The 18,045-nt window shown below is 49.9% G+C and overlaps 7 protein-coding genes across 7 annotated transcripts; all 7 read right to left on the bottom strand.

The window, feature by feature from the left end:
• Nucleotides 1–1,028: 1,028 nt before the first annotated feature.
• HD556DRAFT_101981 (uncharacterized protein) lies at nt 1,029–1,924 on the bottom strand. Its single transcript, XM_041295898.1, has one exon. The coding sequence runs from the start codon at nt 1,706–1,708 to the stop codon at nt 1,130–1,132; it is 579 nt and encodes a 192-aa protein (XP_041153116.1). The 5' UTR covers nt 1,709–1,924; the 3' UTR covers nt 1,029–1,129.
• A 1,244-nt stretch (nt 1,925–3,168) lies between these two features.
• On the bottom strand, nt 3,169–3,969 carry HD556DRAFT_1435030 (uncharacterized protein; the record flags this gene model as incomplete). Its single annotated transcript, XM_041305385.1, has 2 exons — nt 3,169–3,808; nt 3,875–3,969. The coding sequence occupies 2 exons, from the start codon at nt 3,967–3,969 to the stop codon at nt 3,169–3,171; spliced, it is 735 nt and encodes a 244-aa protein (XP_041153115.1).
• Nucleotides 3,970–4,482: 513 nt separating this feature from the next.
• Nucleotides 4,483–5,958, bottom strand: HD556DRAFT_1301055 (uncharacterized protein). The gene is made up of 2 exons (XM_041299470.1): nt 5,473–5,958; nt 4,483–5,410 (listed from the first exon to the last, which is right to left on the bottom strand). The coding sequence occupies exons 1-2, from the start codon at nt 5,547–5,549 to the stop codon at nt 4,771–4,773; spliced, it is 717 nt and encodes a 238-aa protein (XP_041153114.1). The 5' UTR covers nt 5,550–5,958; the 3' UTR covers nt 4,483–4,770.
• A 1,671-nt stretch (nt 5,959–7,629) lies between these two features.
• Nucleotides 7,630–8,385, bottom strand: HD556DRAFT_1249549 (uncharacterized protein; the record flags this gene model as incomplete). Its single annotated transcript, XM_041298857.1, has 2 exons — nt 7,630–7,914; nt 8,008–8,385. Coding segments are annotated over 2 exons (663 nt in total), but the record flags the coding sequence as incomplete, so codon positions are not given.
• Nucleotides 8,386–14,126: 5,741 nt separating this feature from the next.
• Nucleotides 14,127–15,209, bottom strand: HD556DRAFT_1249550 (uncharacterized protein; the record flags this gene model as incomplete). The annotated part of the gene is made up of 1 exon (XM_041298858.1): nt 14,127–15,209. The coding sequence occupies one exon, from the start codon at nt 15,207–15,209 to the stop codon at nt 14,127–14,129; it is 1,083 nt and encodes a 360-aa protein (XP_041153112.1).
• Nucleotides 15,210–15,614: 405 nt separating this feature from the next.
• HD556DRAFT_101708 (uncharacterized protein) lies at nt 15,615–16,438 on the bottom strand. The gene is made up of 4 exons (XM_041295890.1): nt 16,320–16,438; nt 16,158–16,271; nt 16,006–16,108; nt 15,615–15,942 (listed from the first exon to the last, which is right to left on the bottom strand). The coding sequence occupies exons 2-4, from the start codon at nt 16,200–16,202 to the stop codon at nt 15,737–15,739; spliced, it is 354 nt and encodes a 117-aa protein (XP_041153111.1). The 5' UTR covers nt 16,203–16,271; nt 16,320–16,438; the 3' UTR covers nt 15,615–15,736.
• HD556DRAFT_1249541 (uncharacterized protein) lies at nt 16,325–17,966 on the bottom strand (the record flags this gene model as incomplete). Its single annotated transcript, XM_041298856.1, has 9 exons — nt 16,325–16,585; nt 16,643–16,803; nt 16,868–16,881; nt 16,931–16,950; nt 17,010–17,088; nt 17,146–17,247; nt 17,307–17,392; nt 17,439–17,509; nt 17,564–17,966. The coding sequence occupies 9 exons, from the start codon at nt 17,964–17,966 to the stop codon at nt 16,325–16,327; spliced, it is 1,197 nt and encodes a 398-aa protein (XP_041153110.1).
• Between the last annotated feature and the right edge of the window lie 79 nt (nt 17,967–18,045).

The raw sequence follows: 18,045 nt of genomic DNA, 5'->3' as shown, positions 1-18,045 counted from the left end.
AAGTGCTGGAGGAATTGACTTCACCAGATGGCTAACATGTATCGCACCCCCGACCAGATGAACGTAGCGCTTCACGGGTTTTCATGCGTCACCGGAATTTGGAAACCATGCATTGCCACAGCCTAATTTTCTCGTGGTCTACAACAAAGAGAGTACAGATGATTAAATATTGTTGACACAAAATAAGAGTGTCTTATTTTGCTAGCCTGCAGAGTAGTATACACCGGGATCGTTTCCGGAACTTTGTAGTGATATACGTCTTCCGGGCCTACGACATTCGCCAGACCTAGGTCACCATCATGAGCAGCATGTGCATGGAAGCAGGCAAAACCACTGATGCAGACCTGCTGTACCCAACTACTCATCAAACTCAGCAGTTCTAACTTCTCAGCAAGGTAAAACTCCTTACCATGGTCATAATTCGCACACGCAGTTCACAGGGAATGAACTACCGTCGCAATACCGTCGCAGGCGCCGAGTGGAGGTGGTTCTCGTGAGGGGTATCAACAGATCAACTCAACACTTCATCGGCAACGGCAGTACTGCACATGGATCCTCATCATCGCACTCCCAACACATTTGAAGGTGAAATCTAGGATTTGAACTCAACTGTTGCGCGCCTCATCTTTGATGTAGCGAGGATGAATCAAATCGACACATGTTTTCACAGCAACGACAATACGCAGTGGCACTTAGTAACAGTCACCCAGCAGCTCGACCTGGCGGTGTGACTATATGCGCTATAAATGAGTAATTTCGATCAGAAAAGCAACGTTAGCTAGTTCTATATACCCATGAATAAATCAACGGACCAACTTGTAGCCTTGATGATAGCCGCAGGTTCGACAGCACCTTTCCCTTGAACATGTGTCACTCATCAACAACGCCAGAGATTCAACCGGTCGTGGGATCATAATTTTGTACAAAGAGCTCAGGCGCCGCGGCTCAGGCGTGCACGGCCGCTGGGACAGTTTGATGCACCGACACCAGCCGAAGCAGCTTGAGCACCACATATTATAACTCCGAACGCCTTGTGCCGTTAACGTTGTCACACACGTGCACTGATTAGTCGTCAGAAAAAGAAAGCTTTACATAAAAATACCTGAGCTACCGTGACTACATTGGCTTCCTACAGATCTGTACCGCACTCCGCATTCACGTCTGCCAAGACACGCGCCCATCGCCCGCCATTCCAAGAATGAAGCTCACGGAGTTGTTCTTCATCAAATATTTTGTTCCACCACATCGTTCTGCAAGCCACCACCATATCCGCGAACGAGAAGGTATCCCCCATAATCCACTTCCCGCCACTTTTCTGGTACCATTTATCGATTTCATCAAGACCCTGCTTAAATTCTTCCCACTGCTGCTGTACGTTCTCTTCTGACACAGTTTCCCAGCGCGTTTCGCCGAGCAGCTCCAAGCGAGTCCGAATGAAGTACTCCCTGTTTGAGTCGTTCATAATTTCGAGGGTCTTCGTCAAGAGAAGTTTGACTACTTTTCCGTAGGCAACGCTGCAGTATGCAGGTTCGAATAACCCTATAAGAGCGTTGGCGCCGCGTGGTATGATCGGCTTCTCTGGATAGGTTTTGTCCAGGTACTCAGCGATAGCCAGCGACTCGGCGACGATGGATCCAGTGTTTGGATCCTTGATCACTGGAAGGGTGTACCTGCCTCCTTCCGTAGTTGAAGCACCAAGTGTTTTCATCGTCAAGGGAATATCCTTGAACTCTACCCAGACGATCGTATACGGGAGACCCTTGTATTCCAGGCAAAACCTAACGTCTGCATATCAGCAATATGCGGCAATCTGGCTTTGACTGCGCGACTTGCCTGGTCTTTGCAGGGTTTGGAGCCCATATATTATTTGGGGCCTTGCTTGGTATGTCGTACAATATGATGGGCTGCATTGGAAATAAGAAGGCTGACTTTGGTTGATGTAGCGTTGAACCCATGAATGTTGCATTATATACGTTTCTCTGCATGGGCTGTGAATTTTTTCCTTCTCAATTCTTAATCCATGACCCGAATGAACAAATTCCGATTAATGATGCGCAATGAGTAATTGGTGTCACGGCCATCCCACAATTCAACCTCGTGCTCGTTTAGTTACCGTCTTTGCTCACGTACGTTGCTTAACAAAGCAAAGAGCTACCAATCATTTACCGACTCATCAACGCCACGACGCTGAATCCCAGATATGCTCAAACTCACTGCCTTCGCCTTTACGTGGAGGCTTTCTTCGCACCGATGTCAGGACCACGACTAATATTGGTGCAGCTGTGACTAGCGAAAATTTCCCTCAAGAGCCATTGTGATGATCCCCATTTCCAACGGATCTACAAAGAACCCATCAAAGCTCTGGGACGTGGTTTTACGGCCGGCGGCAATCGTTCAGCCACTCTGGTCTCAGTGCATCCGTATGCTACTCATCTCCGCTGGCAAGGCGGTGTCCGTTTCATAGTGGCAGCACTAGTGCCTAGTACGAACTGGCTTGGCACCCTCTAACATCGCCAGCACTAAACACGAAGCCCAGATCAAAATTTTGCCAGCTTATGCGTTGTCTGGGCCACACTATACTGTGTGCGCCCGGCCTGGTGCGCTACATGTATATGACGTGGCAAAACCTCCGCCCGGGGTCACTTGTTCACTCCAAGTCCGACCTTATACTCCCAGCATTTTCCATGAGGCCTGCTCTAGCGAGATGCACCTGCAAGTTGGCAACCTGTGAGATACTCTGGATTCCGCCAAACATGTTTTTTTATAGATTTCAACAACCCTCCACGTTAATGGTCGCTACAATTCCACTGAAACCAAATAGATTTGCCAATTTTTGGAGCACTCAGCTGTCCTGGATTTTATTAGTACACAGGAAGTACACAGTATTTTTGGTGTGAGAGCTTGTCACTCAAGTTTAGTCAAGGTGCCGTTTGCGGCGATTTATGCGTGGCTTGCTGCAATTTCATCATCGAACGTGTTTGGTTTTGTGACAGCTGAGCGCTGATCGACGTTTCGGTGTGCTAGCACACTTGTTGCTGTATAACGTGCACATCGTCATCGTATGTGCAAGCGAGGTCCAAAGGACTTCAACTGAGGCGACTTGCGAAGCATTCATTATCGTTTCTATGCCCCTTAATCGATTGATCCTATATACATGCAAGTCTCCTCCTAAGACAATGTACACTCCTTCTCGACATCTGCAAGGACTTGGGTCCATTTCCCCCCATTCCAAGAACTGACCCTGACCCACTCATCCGCCTTCAGAACTCGTTTGTACGACAGCAGCCAAGAAGCAACAATGATGTCTGCGTACGAAAAAGTGTCGCCCATGATCCACTTTCCATCAGTTTTCTGGTACCATTCGTACACAGTATTATGCCCCTTCTCTAGGAGCTCCCAGTCTGCGTCAGGGTTAACGTCCCAAGGCAACGGGACGTCCACCGTACGAGCTTTATTGAAGAACTTGACACTGGCGGGACTCAATATTTCTGTGGCGCGCACGAAGATAAACTTGATAGCATGTTGAAGGAGGCTTAAATAGGCGGGTTCGAAAGCGCATATAAGAGGTTCTGAACTGTTTGGGAAGATGGGCTTCTCGGGATATGTCTTGTCTAGGTAGGATGCGATTTCGAGCGAGTCCGTGATGAGGGCACCGGTGTTGGGATCGCTGAGGACGGGGACAGTATAGACTTCCGAGCCGTCCCGGCGTTTGTTTGGCTTTGCACCGATGGCCTTCATAGCGATGGGGATGTCTGAGTATTCGACCCAGAGGGTCACGAATGGGAGACCCTTGTAGTTCAAAACGAACCTGGGGCAAATAGACTTTGGTTAAACATTAAAGCTTCAAGTGGCATGCATAACATGAATTACTGACCTTGTCTTGGCGGGGTTGGGTGAAAAGTGATTACCCGGTAGATTGGAGACGATATCATACATAACAAGCGGAAGCATCGTGGAGTACTGGGACATGGGTGTAAAGACTGTGTGAAATGCTGCAGCGTAGTAATATTGAGACTCCTTTGCGGTGCACGAGGCTGAGCTTCCGATTCATTCGTTCGCTGAATCATCTAAGTTTGATTAGCGCATATGGATGTAATCATGTACTGCATACTGACACATTAAAATTCCTCATGGAGAACGTGTGCGTAAAGATATCGCACCACGGTGAGTATTGCTGGAATTTTACCTCATCTTTACACATCAAGTCGTGACAGGCCAGCTTGAAGGTCGCCAAAGTCTGGTCGGATTTGCGGCAGCCTCATGCTGACACTAAATCAAGCTGTGGCCAGTGAGAGTGAAAACAACAGCCGAGTCACAAATTCCTACGTGTCAGCACATTTTCCCCGCAGTTTTCTTTGATTTCTCCTTGTGAACTCCCGGATTCAGAGTGTGCATGAAGCGGGGTGATGTGACAGTTGGTTGCCAACTTGCAGGCTAAGGTCGCCGCACAACAAGGGCCAATTGAGGCCGCAGTCACGTGTGGTCATGACATCATCGTATTAATAGACTCCTCGGATTCCGACTTCATGAATATCTATAAACTTACTACTTGTTTCACCGGCCGCGCTGTTTCGATTTCGCCACGCGAGTCTGGCGAGCCGACTTAAACTTTGGATCAACACGACCGCCGTTGACCGGGACTCTAGGCCATGAACGTTTGAACCGTGGTGCGCACTTTGTGACTACGATGCATATGGTAGCTTGGCTCTCGAAAGAATTCACCATTCTTCCAAGCGTCCCTGAAGTAAATCCTATAGTATACGTAGTCCTCTAAGCCAATTTACACTCCTTCTCAACATCTGCAAGGACTTGGGCCCATTTCCCCCCGTTCCAAGAACTGACCCTAGCCCATTCATCCTCCTCCAGAACTCGTTTGTACCACAGCAAATCACAAGCAACAATGATGTCTGCATGCGAAAAAGTGTCGCCCATGATCCACTTCCCATCAGTCTTCTGGTACCATTCGTACAGAGTATTGTACCCCTTCTCTAATAGCTCCCAGTCTGCATCACGGCTCACATCCCAGGGCAACGGGACGTACACCGAACGGGCTTTAGTGAAGAATTCGGCACTGGCAGGACTCAATATTTCTGTGCAGCGTGCGAAGATAAACTTAATAGCAGGTCGAAGAAGGCATGAATGGGCGAAATCGAACGCGCGTATCAGGGGTTCTGAGTTGTTTGGTAAGACGAGCTTCTCGGGATATGTCTTGTCTAGGTAGGACGCAATTTCGAGGGAATCCGTGATGAGGGCACCGGTGTTAGGATCGCTGAGAACAGGGACGGTGTAGACGTCCGAACCGTCTGGGCGTTTGTTTGGCTTTGCGCCGATGGCCTTCATAGCGATGGGGATGTCTGAGTATTCAACCCAGAGGGTCACGAACGGAAGATCCTTGTAGCTCAAAACGAACCTGGGACACAGCATACTTTGGTTAGATATCAAAGCTTGGCATGCAGAACACGAAGTGCTAACCTCGGCTTTGCGGGGTTGGACGACCAGTTATTGCCTGGTAGCTTGGAGACGATGTCATACAGGACAAGTGGCTGCATCGTGGAGTACTGTCACGGGGGATTTGATCTGCTGTGGCCAACCTTGAAACTCTTTTTAAGACTGGCTTTCATTCGTAAGCACCGAGTCACGTATTGGAGCTGGTGTTGATCTTTGATGGCATGCTAGTCCACATCAGACGGAGGGTATTGTCAGCATCTGTGGAACCATCGGGAAGAACTGGCAGTTCACGTACAAGTCATATCAGATACCCGGAGTCCCGGACACAGCCAGTGATAGTGCTTGGTCACGACCGGTCAACTCCCAACAGCCCATGACACATAAGGAAGGGGCCTTAGGATTTTGCCGCATCACTGCCGCATCCGTGCCGCACCCTACACAACAAGTGTCTAATCTGTGTATATAATATGTCTACGTCGTCTACCAAGGTCTTAGATATGATTTATGATTAAGAAATACCATAGTACATGTTTTTGTGTAAGAATTATGGTAGTATCACAGTGAATATAGTATTCATGGGTGCGGTAGTGATGCGGTAGGGTGCGGCAGGGTGCGGCAATTCTGAGATTTGGTGGCTGTGGGGTGCGGCAATTCTGAGATTTGGTGGCTATGCACTACCGCACCGCACCAACGCATCCTTCCTGCGACTGTCGTAGACGCTCCTCCCGAGTTCGACGAGTGGGCTCTTAGTGATCTGACCAAGGAGAAATACGTACGTGTGCACCCTCACAGTACAATATATGGACTAATAATTATGCATCTTACATACGAATCAATGGATATCATGCACCCAGTCACAGGTGAGCACAACAACATGCTCATCCTCGCGCACATCAAGTACTTCCATTCACCTTCCTTGGCCGTGGTTTGGGCTTTTTGGTATGTTTCTCCTTCTTAACAACTTCGGGCTCACTTCCTTCACTAAAGTTCGGCCCACACTGTTGGTCGGCACTGTTTTAATGCAACCTCCCACTGTGAATACGAAAGCGACGCACATCCAGTTCTCCTTCAAATTCTGGTGCATACGGATCACGGTCACCATGATTCCAGTGCTCTGGGAGACCCTCATATGGATTCCAATGGTCTTGGTGCGTGCCAGTGTCTTTTCCCCATTGTTCATTCCCTGCAGCACCTGCGGCCAACGAGAGTTCGAACATTCGCTGTTCGAGTATGCCAAGGCACTCTAGATCAACGTCGACATCCATCGCGGACAGATCATAGCTGAGTTGGAGGTCAAGCCAGGCCGCCTGGAGTATCGCATTTGCTTCCTCTTCGGGAGTAGGAAGCGACTCGGAGTCCATGTCAAGTGCTGCTGAGCGACGTTCAGTCAAAATATTTTCGGCCATCTCCTGGAGTTGATTCCTCTTCCGTTTTGCAACTATGATAGTGCACGCATGCGCATAGGTAGCACAGTTTAGCCAATTGACAATTTGTTTGGATGCACTAGGGATGTGATGGTAGATCCAGTTCGCAATCTGAGCACAGTCTGTAAGAGACAGATCACCACAATATGGCACAGTAGTCTGCTTGCGACCCGTTTTCTCTGATAGGTTGGCAAGGTACCCAAGCACTGGGACTGCGTTGCGCATCTTCGCAGGATCAGGCTGCTCAAAAATATTTGTGAGGAGTTGACTGTGAGGAGCCAATGCTTCGTCGATATTAACGCTGTAGGGAATGTGTCTAAAGTTTGCGATGACGTCTTCATGCTGGGGAACCTCGTGTGCATGTGTCCATCTGCCAAGCTATCATTTGGATGTTAAAGTCTGCTATTGAATCTAAGAGTTGTACACACCCGAATCATGCGACGACGTTTATGATCTCCGTAGAGTGCATCAACTAAGTCCGCCTCGTTAACCTCAAGTGGAGGTTGAGGAAAGAACAATGCCTCCACCATTTGACTGTATATAAGGTGACCTTTCCCCCAACCTGTCGACATGACTTGATCCTGACAGGGTACCAGTATTTGCCATGGCGTGCTAATGCTCCCTTTCCTGGTCTGTACATAGTAAATGAGTCCATGTTGAAGTTGCACATCCGGGAAAACTCACAACAAACGTTTCGCCATAGGAACAGTTATGTGGCGGGAAACACTGTAAAGGGTATAACATTGTGATCCTTGAATTATAGTAACAATTTGACAAGAAACGACAACATGATGGGCGACTGTGTGATGATGACTGCGACTGGCTCGAAGGTGTGGTAAATCACGAAATCCGGATGCTGGTGTTGAAACTCTGTGAAATCTGCAATAATATCCTTCCCTCGGCTCTTAGTGAACACCTTTTTCCTCTCGTGATTCACCCTGGCCGAGTTCAGAAGCACCGGAGATATGGTTGCAACTGACTCCTGTGGTCCATTGATGCCCGGGCGGCCCATGACAAGCTTTGTTGCACCCATGCGGGGGTGCTCCTCAATGATTTGCCGGAAGTGAGATGATTCCGTTTTTGTCAGATGCAGTCGTCGTGGTGGGCGAATGTGGTGGTGAAAGCCTCGATGAACGAAGCACACGCGCTCTGAAAATTTGAAAAGATCATAAATAATACCACAATTATTATGGACGAGTATGGCACCACAAGAGCATGATGCCTCAAGCTGTCTGGCAATGAGTTTCTTAGTCGTAGTAGGACGGACGACAATGGCACACGATCCACCCTTGGATTCATGGTTGGCACATACAATGACGCCATTGCAGCGTCGACGAGTAGTACGCACACCTTCCTGCCACTCTAAGGCATCAAGCGAGCCTCTATGTTGCTTTCGAGGTGCACCTAGACCCTCGCAAGCCCAGTGGACATGGAAGTCATTGACCTCAGGTCGTTTGGCATCTTTGCGTGAGTAAATTCGTGTGATGTGGCCATCAGGCCAGACATCCCATTCGATATCGCCACCAGTAGGTGCCTGGGGTTGGTGAACAATAGAGGCACGTGCAGTTGGATCAGTCGAGTCAATACCTTAGATGGATTAATCACAGCTCCAGCCTTGAACGTGCTGATGATACTTACTAGTAGCAGGTGGCTTTTGTAGGTTTTGTCTAGGTGGCTCGTCAATCATGCGCGTAGTTGAACTGCTGACCTGAGAAGGGATTGGCCGATTTGTACGAGGCTGATCTCGCGCAGGCTGTGGAGGTGCCGGGGGGTGGTGCAAAGGCGGAGTAGGGTGAACATCTAGGGTATAGTGCTGCGAGGCAGGCTGTGAAGTCACTGGCGGGTGTTGCAGGGGTGGTGTACTGTGAACACCCGAGGTATAGTGCTGCGAGTGATGTCCTGATTCAAAGACATGGACGGAAACTGGAGGCACCGAGTCAAGGCTTGGCGCAGTGAAAGAGAAAGGCTAAAAATACTCACCATCAACACGGACATGTTCATTGGGTGTAGCAGTGCGAGGTTGCGCGGTCACAGTTTCTGTGTGACTGAAACCTGAGACCGGAGAACATCAGGACACCAGCCTCTGAGTGGTCATTAGATCACTTACTTTTCTTGACCTGAGAGGGGCTATGGGACACTCCCGCAGTATCAAGCTGCGAGGCGTCACACTTGCATGGGCTCCTGGGCTGAAATAAGTTACTGATAAAGCTCTGGCGGGTGTTATCACGATGCAATCGGCACAATTCAAGAATGAAACTTGACATCAACATACCGGAATCATTCTCATTCAGGCAAGCAGGGAGTTACATGCAAGAGGTGACAACGAGTGTGATATTATGAGCATAAGAAGGGATATGTTATCAAAAAAATATGCTACTAGTAGCCCGATATTAGTGGCTGTGCCGCATAGTGTGTTGCGACATGCATCTGACTCGGAGGTCTGAGTTGTATATAACAGATTGTAACTAGCAGGTAGTTGTCGAGAGTGACAGGGCATTGTAAAGTGGGTGCTCTAGAATCTATATGGTCTGAATGTCATTGTCTCGTACTATATTACTGGGACTCACCGCTGCCGCGCCCACTACCGCATCCGTGCCGCAACACACCCAACACGTCCTCTAAATTCAACCTCTCAAAGGCATGTCCGAGAGGCGCATAGTTGATGAGTTCGACGAGTAATGCTGCTAGGTCAATTAGCTTGTGTATGATTAGAGTAGTTGTCGGAAATGAATGTTGAATGTATGTTTCGGTGTGGTGCGGCAGTGATGCGGTAGTGATGCGGCAAGTTGCGGCAGTGACGCGGCAAAATACCTGAGCCTCTTGAGGTGTCGCTGCATCGCTCGTTAGTGAGAGAGAGATAACCAAAGGATTGTCTTATTTGAAACGTGGGTACAATGAAATCTGGTGTGAAGGCTAGGAGCTACTAAGTGTGTGGGCGAAGGCGCGCAGCGCTTCCGGCCCCGATCGGAGATCTGCCAAAGAGAAAGGTGAGCTGCGAGGGTGGGTGGCCAGCCTCGCGCGGAAGGTGTCTCTAAAGAAGATTATGCTGATCAGAACCACGAGAGCGGTTTGTATAGTGTAATGCGAGGCTCATCATTGTGCGATGGAGGTGCGCGCTATGATGTCTGGGGAGTGGCGGGCGGGGAAAAGAAGAAACGCTCGATGAGACTTAGTTCTTTCGAGCAAGGTGAGGGGAGCAGAAAGAAGAGACGCTTACGGCGTCTTCCGCTCGCCCGAAGACTATACTCTAATCCTACTCTCGTGCCTCGTTTCGTAATAGAGATGCAATCTTGGGGTGTCGCTGCATCGCTCGTTAGTGAGAGAGAGATAACCAAAGGATTGTCTTATTTGAAACGTGGGTACAATGAAATCTGGTGTGAAGGCTAGGAGCTACTAAGTGTGTGGGCGAAGGCGCGCAGCGCTTCCGGCCCCGATCGGAGATCTGCCAAAGAGAAAGGTGAGCTGCGAATCCCCGATGGTGTAGGAGTCCGTAACGACGCAGAAGCAGCGAAGCCGCGGGAGAAACCCAACAAGGTAGGAGGGAAGGGACTACTCACGAGTGCAATGGACGTGGCCTAGCGGGATCTAGGCATTGAGAACCGGATGAATTCGTCATGCAACGCTGGCGTCGCTTGCATGAACGGCGCCAAAATTTGCGCGTGCTTCCGGAGGTACAGTTGGAAGGTGTCACTAGCCCAGCGGCCTTTCGTCTTGACTACTTCGAATGGTACGTTTCGAAGTAGGTATTCGAGAGTTGATCCAATGCGGATTCCGTGACCTTGGAGAGGGTCTAAGCCTGCTGCCTTGGCTGCTGAGGCTAAACGGGAAATGAACTTGCTCTTTGTTAGGGGACAATGGCCGTTTTTGTGACGGTAGGCAAAGAGGGAAGCGTTAGGCGGAGGTTCATTGACTTCGAGATGGTGGAGGAAAGCTTTTTCAGGGTCGGTTATACCGTTTTGTTTGGCGAACGAAACGTCTTCTCCGTCTGTCGAAGATGTCTTTGTGCGTGGTAGGTGAAAGACGCGCATCTCGAAGTTGTTTCGGTCGTGTTCAACACGAACGTCTGACAACTTAACATGGAGGTTGGGGTTGAAGGACAATAGGGTGGGAACGGTGAACTCTCCAACTCTGGCTGTGCAGTAAAAGGCAGTCGTTAGGCAGCTGAAGACCGCTGCGTCGAGAGGAATGCTGGGGTCGAGATGTGCGTAGAGCGAGCACATGAATTCGATCGTGTAAGGACGCCTTTTCTTGCATTTTGACGACGAGGGGGTGAAGTTCTCAGATGCTTTGAGTAACGCATCGATTTGTTCGTCATTGAGGACCCACTGCAAGCCATGTAGGATGTGCCATGCACGTACTCCGAAGACGTAATTGGCGATTGTCTTTCCGGAGTATGATCCCGCAGCGAAAGCTATGAAGGTAGATATTAAAATGGAATCTGCAGGGGCGCGCGCATGTTCAGGAATTTCTCGTGAGTCGCAAAATACGTGATAGACTAGTAACCCTGAACCATATGATTCCCGGGTGCTCTCGGCCCAGGCGAATAACATGACGTCTTGTATCCTAGAGATGTCGCTGGCTTCGATGGTGCAGGGAATAGCTCTCTGAGTGAATGGAAGCCAGAGACGTAGCCGGTCTTTGGCTGCGCAGTGTGGGCGCAGGGATGATGGCTTCGGGGTTAGATCAGTCGGATAGGTAAGCTTGCGACGCTTTGTGCAGTTCCTCCCCTTGTCTCTCGAGCTGGGAGTTTGCAAGGGCACGCTCAGCGTGGCTTGGTTGCATGTGGAGCTTGGGAGCCGTGTGAAACGCGACGCGGGAGTAGGGACGACATGTTTCACTTGGGTGTAGAGGGGCGTCGAAATCGACGATGAGGCTCCGGAGAGAGGGATGGATAGGAAGGGGGGGCAGAAGTAAGGAGCGAGGAGGGTACTTTCCACGGGATGGATCATCGGCTGGGTTGAGGGCACTGGGGACGTAACGAGTGAGGATAGTGCAGGCTGCGTCTTCCGTGATGCTATGGATGCGCTTGAAAACCCCGTTGGTTGGGCGGTTGCGGCTTCGTCCTTTCCACCAGCCCTCAACAACTCCGCGATTGTCTCCGTAAACCTTGATGTAAGGTAGTGGTTCGGGTTTGGGAGTGCGCGTGATGGCGAGCACAAGGAATTCGAAGCCAATGGCTTCCGCCCATCCAATGTCGCGGCTGTCATTTTTCCAGCCAGGAATGAGACGCCAAGCTCGCCACCAGCCGTTGATCCAAATTGCGATTCCCACGCCTGAGCTAGCATCTGAGAAGGCGTTGGGGTCGAAGACTTTGCATGGACCTGGGATAAGCCTGCTAACTGAGGGTTGGAGCAGGGCAGCGGACCACCATCTGAGATCTGGGGCGCAGTTCCGGGGTGGGGAATGAGGCACATGAGGTTGGTTATTGAAGGTTGGGAGCATGGCCTCCAGCTCGGTGAGGTAGGCTCTACCGGCAGGAATGACGAGTGCAGCATGTAGGAGTTTGCCGAAAAGTTTCTGGGTCTTGTTAAGGGTGTGACGGGGTTTGGACTCCCAGCTTGCAATTGCTGCCAAATATTTCTTCTTCTTCTCCGCTGGGATCTCAAGAGTGCGCGATTCGAGGTCCCAGGTAAAACCTGTGAACGGAGGTGATGGGCTGAATTGAATGTCCTTCGAGGGTTCCCAGGGGGTGCCCGTCTCGCGAGAACAAAAGTCGATGTCGTCCATGCAGGAAGAAAATTTTGCGTCGTGGGCAGAGCGGGGGGATCGTTTCGAGAAATCAAGAATGGGAAACGCACAATCTTCGTCGAACTCTTCGACTGAGTCATCTGGGAGAGTGGTTCCGCGATACCATTTTCTCCCTCCATCAACTCGAAGACCGCCGTTAGCCCGAATTCCCTCAGCCCACTCAGCTCTCTGCTCATTGTATTTCTCCAGGTATTTGAGGAGGATGCGGAAGAAGATGTGGTCGTCCACCCATTTCGAGAGTGGGCCGATGCCCTCGCTGCGAAGTAAATCTGCGCCAGCATCAGCAAGGCCACCGTAAGTTCCGGCTGCTGATGAGCAGCCAAAGCAGAAACTCGTGTCAATAGCAAACTCGTTTTCACCTGTGCGGACCACTGTACCTGGGTATTGGGAAGGGTGTAGCGGTATAGTTCTGTACGCTTCCGCCACATCACGAGTGGCGCCTTCTGAGCCAGGGGGAAGACGCCAGATGAGTAAACAGATCGTTGAAAAGGTGCCGTATGTGCAGGGATAAAGATTAGAATCGATGCGTGAGTTAATGGATTGTATCGGTTTTGAGATTGATTTTGAGCTATGTGACAAGTTCTGAATGAGGCGGAATTTTCCGGGTCTACCCGGCTTAGGGATAAGCGATAGAGGAGCGGTCTGGAAGGGTCCAAGAAGAGCTTCCACTTCGGCCGCAGATAGCGGGCCGAGGTAGCGACCGGCTTCGAATTCTCGAGAGAGAATTGATGTAAAGGCGTCAGCGTTTTCAGTGATGGACGGATTATTAGGTGGGGTATAAGTATTTGTGATGCTAGGAATACTACCAAAGAAGCCAAATTGTAATGAATGTGGTATGTGCGGGTATCTAAGTATGAGACCGGACTTGGTGAGGGCATGTAGCCATGCAGCAGGCTTGTACGGCGTAAGCGCTTTAAGCTTCCTGCCCTCGAGGACAACTTTGAGCTCCGTGATCCGGACTCCCGCATCCTGAGCACTGGTGAATGTGTTCTTTGCTGGTATTTGAGCAGCCGTTGGGGCGCTGCCAGTCGTAACACATTTGTAGGCCCTGAGTGTTGACCAGCCGTCCCTCTGCGTTTCGGCGACAGTAGGTAGGGGTCTTGGTGTCCCAAAGGAATTCACTCTTGCATTTGTGCACATTGTGGGCGAAACGGCCGAGACAGAGAGCGCAGGCAAAAAGGCCATTTGGACCTACGCTGCTCTGAAAAGACTGCTTGTCCTGGGAGGGTCGCTTGTTGTCTTGACGAGGACGATGGGGGTTGGGTGATTTTGTCCGAGGAGGGGGGCAACCAGATGGGTTGCGAGGAGGGGAACGAGAGCGTGACTGGGTTCTATGTTTTTCGCCTCGGTTCTGGTTGCGCTGTGATGGACCTTGGTCTCGACTCATGTGACGTTGGGGTTGGGACACTTGCTGGAGCTGAATTGGGCAGGCCGGCAAGCATGGAAGTCGTAATTTGGGAGGAATGTACGATGGGGGGGGGTAGGGAGCGAGCCAGTGGTAGCAGTTTAGAGGTAGCAGAAGCAGAGGAAGCGGAAGCAGAGGAAGCGGAAGCAGGGCGAGCAGTAGCGGGAGCAGAAGCATAGGCAGCGGGAGCAGAGGTAGACGGAGTGGAAGCGGTAGAAAGGAAGCAAATGGAAGCGACAGGAATGATTGAAGGCGAAACGAGGTGAAAATTGAGGGGGGGTAGAATTAGATAAATGGTTGACATAGTGGGCAAGCGGAAGGAAACTGACCTCAGTGAGGGACTCATGACGAGCCTTGTTCCAAACTTCTTCGTTCATGTTTCTCAATAGGGTGGGGTTGAAAACACTTATATCGAAGGCGTTGTTGAGAATAAGTGTGTCGTGCCAGTCACGTCGTACGTGGGCGGCATACAAGAGCAAGGTTTGTTCGCCAAAGTGTTCGGAGCGACTGGGGTGCGCTACGATGTTCATGAAGAACATGGTGAGAGCACGCTGGTGCTTCTCCGGCCAGTTAAGCTTATTGATATAGAGCAGGAAGCTGTTTTTGACGAGATCGAATTGGCGCCATTCGAGACCGTGATCCTGGATGGCTTTGCGTGAAGCTTTGAAGGACGCGACTGGTTTGAGGGCGACAAAGTCTTCGACTTTGGTGAAGCCGAAGGCGTCGTCCGCGCTAGTTTTAGCTTCGTCGGATGTGGCTTTGCATCCCTCTGGGCTGAAATACCATAACTCAACGTATTCGAAGGATTTGAGTTTGTGGATGGCGTATTGTGACGGGCGCGGGGTGAGAGTGTCGCCGACGGCCGTGCCAACCGCGAAATCATTGATTTTTGGTTTCTTCTTCTCAGCTTCGGCTTCGAGTTCTAGCCGCACGCGTTCTTGGTCTTCTTGTTCTCTTTCCGCCCTTGCTGCCTCAGCTGCAAGGTGTGCGTCTTCGTCGATTTGCCTTGTCCAGGCTACGACTCTAAGGTTGCGGTCCTGTTGCCAGGCCGCGATTAAATCTGCTGCGACTTCGTCATGAGTAGTTTGGGTTGCTCCGATGATCCGGTTTCTGAGGCCTTCGAACGTAGGTGACGCGAAGTCAGGTTGGATGTCGAGCATTGGGTCTGAGGCGATACGGGCCATGATGCAATTATAGGATAATGTATAATGGTATTCGGTAGGAAATGAAGGAAAGGGTTCTGGTAATAAGATTAAAGTGTTCTGTTGATAGTGAAGACGGGAAGAAAAGAAGAAACACTCGATGAGACTTAGTTCTTTCGAGCAAGGTGAGGGGAGCGGAAAGAAGAGACGCTTACGGCGTCTTCCGCTCGCCCGAAGACTATACTCTAATCCTACTCTCGTGCCTCGTTTCGTAATAGAGATGCAACATAAGGAAGGCAGTGACCATTCCTACAGTAGCCTGTAGCTGTGCATCTTACAAGGGCGTCAAATGCTAGTGATAGCGCGCTTTGTGGTGATGGTGGTTTGAGTTTACCTAGTAGCAATACCTGTCAAAGGAATGTATCATCTGGCATTTCAGATGTCCCCTACACGCGCAGGTCTTTAAGAATTCTGAAGCACTTTCCACTCTTTCTCAACATTTGCAAGGACTTCCCCCCATTTCCCCCCATTCCAAGAAGGTAGGCCGGACCCATTCATCCTCCTTTAACTCATTTGTACACCAGTAGCCAAGAAGCAACAATGACGTCTGCATATGAAAAGGCATCGCCCATAATCCACTTTCCGTATGTCTTCTTAAGGTAGGACGCGATTTCGAGGGAGTCCATGATGAGGGCACCGGTGTTGGGGTTGCCGAGGATGGAGACAGTATAGATGTCCGAGTCTTCTGGGCGTTTAATTGGCTTTGCACAATGGCCTTCATAGCGATAGGGACATCTGAGTATTTGACCCAGAGGCATCCTTGTAACCCAAAACGAACCTGGGGCACAATAGGCTTTGGTCAGATCTTCAAGGGCCGAGGCTTCGCGTGCACACGAGGCATTTAAGCTTGGCGCAATGGATTTTCTGGATCGGGACGGGGGCTGGTGGTTCTAGGCTCTCGAGGTGGCATCGATACACATACAAACTTACATATGAGGCAGACAATATTGATATCTGCAAGAAGAACATGCACATGAAGCACCAGCGTGATCAATGATGACGCTAGATCACCTCCGACACGTCCCGGTAACCCGACGGTAGACGCTGAATCAAGCTGAGAGTGGAAACAACAGCCAAGTTTACAAACCCTACATGTGTTAGCTCACAGCACGTCCAACAACATTTTCCCTACGCTTTCCTTTCGCTGTTCCCTCTACGCGAAGATATCCAAGTAGTTCCCCAATCATTTCGCTCTGCATCTCCACCGTCGCTCGTAGTTCTGATATCTGTTGACTCAACTCAGTTTGATTCTGAGCGAGCTTCCGATTAGAAAGGTCCTTTAGGGGCTCTGAAGGTTGAGATTCCAGCCGATGGTGACCCAAAGCAGCCAAAGCAGGGTCATGTTCTCGTGCGAAGCCCTAAGAAGCAGAACATCTAGCTGAGTTAAGTTGTCAAGGGGAATGAAACAAACAAACCCCATCATCGGCCATCTGCTCCCAGACCAGGCTAAATTCTCTACCGAGAACGAAGCTTGGGAGGGCAATAAGAAGCAAGCCAAAAGCAAGAAGAGGAACTGTGATCAAGCGCCCGAGAATAGAGCGAGGTGTAATCTCTCCATAACCCACTGTAGTAATTGCTATTTGGGAAAGAAAAGTGAGTAAGCAGGACGCAACGCCGCAGTGTGCCAGGCCCCTACTTACTGACTAGCACGAACCTGTCTGGGTCTTAATAAAATAGTAATGAGACGAGAAACACAGGCTCACCAAGCAGCTGCAGGTATTGACTATATGGAGATAAGCGTTAAATAAATATCAGTAGACAGACACAAGGAATAATCCGTACTTGGAACTGAGTTGCGTCACCGTCTGAATTAATGAACGTTTCCAAATTGTCGTCCCAAGTACCGCGCTCTGAGAAGTATCTGAGTAATGCGTTCAGTGAAAAAGGGTCGGATTGAGTAGAGTGGTAAGGTACACACAGTAGTGTGCTGAACACAGTCAACACCATTGCAATAAAAAAACTAAGTGCAAGTAATGCATGATGTGATCTACGAACAGCCAGATACATGACCTCGATGGTTCTTAATGGAATGATGATGATCACATGTACCCTCGGACCAAGAGATGTGTGTGTGCTTACAGAAGTATGGTGCTATTGTATCGGAACGGCCTGAAGACCCGCAATAGACGAAACATGCGCAGAATGGAGAAGCGGAACAGAACAGACTGTCAAAAGTCAGTTCGGCAAGTGATTAAACAACAGATCACTCACGGTATCTTGCCGCAGCACTATCTCAATGTAGTAGGGTAGTATAGCCAGCATGTCAATGACCCCATAGAAGGCTGGGTGATGATTCACGTGAGAAAATGTATTGGAAATTATGAGATTACACGCACAGAACATCCATTTAACCAATGAGATCCAAGAGGAGCTCCATGCGACACAACGTGCGGAGTATTCTACGGTGAAAAGAAGCACCAGACTTGTTTCTAGACCAAACCATACTCGAGGGGAAATAGAGTGAAAACTTGGCACGGTCTCCAAGATTGTAACGATGGCAGAAAATACAATGAGAGAAGTTGATGCAAAGTGAACGAGAAAGGCCGACGAAGATGATGTTGGAGATTCGAGCAAGTCGAAGAGGGCACGTTTCCACGGTGAAGTTATATGATCTGGAGGCTGGTCGAACAATGGCGTAGTTGGGAACACGTCTTCGATAATTCTCGGAGATTGATCCTCAGTCAGAAATCTTGATGAAGCTGGTGACCCCAAACGAGAGAGAGGAATTGGTTGAGACATAACTAAGCTGCTTGAGAATGAGCGCCTCGATGACCATACAAGCGAGAAACTCTCTCACGCCCAACATCACATTTGATCC

This window comes from Suillus plorans (genome assembly GCF_016647745.1).
Source record: "Suillus plorans strain S12 chromosome Unknown HD556scaffold_106, whole genome shotgun sequence".
Lineage (NCBI taxonomy): Eukaryota > Fungi > Basidiomycota > Agaricomycetes > Boletales > Suillaceae > Suillus > Suillus plorans.
This window is presented reverse-complemented; position numbering and strand designations above follow the sequence as displayed.

What these genes read in the sequence shown, in the direction of transcription:
- HD556DRAFT_101981 (XM_041295898.1), bottom strand. Translation starts at nt 1,708, where the DNA reads ATGAAAACACTTGGTGCTTCAACTACGGAAGGAGGCAGGTACACCCTT.
- HD556DRAFT_101708 (XM_041295890.1), bottom strand. Translation starts at nt 16,202, where the DNA reads ATGTGCATGTTCTTCTTGCAGATATCAATATTGTCTGCCTCATAT. An exon ending in CAATATTGTCTGCCTCATAT is followed by an intron (nt 16,109 to 16,157) that starts GTAAGTTTGTAT and finishes TAGAACCACCAG; the next exon opens with CCCCCGTCCCGATCCAGAAA. An exon ending in CAAAGCCTATTGTGCCCCAG is followed by an intron (nt 15,943 to 16,005) that starts GTTCGTTTTGGG and finishes ATCGCTATGAAG; the next exon opens with GCCATTGTGCAAAGCCAATT.
- HD556DRAFT_1301055 (XM_041299470.1), bottom strand. Translation starts at nt 5,549, where the DNA reads ATGCAGCCACTTGTCCTGTATGACATCGTCTCCAAGCTACCAGGCAAT. An exon ending in TCCAACCCCGCAAAGCCGAG is followed by an intron (nt 5,411 to 5,472) that starts GTTAGCACTTCG and finishes GCTGTGTCCCAG; the next exon opens with GTTCGTTTTGAGCTACAAGG.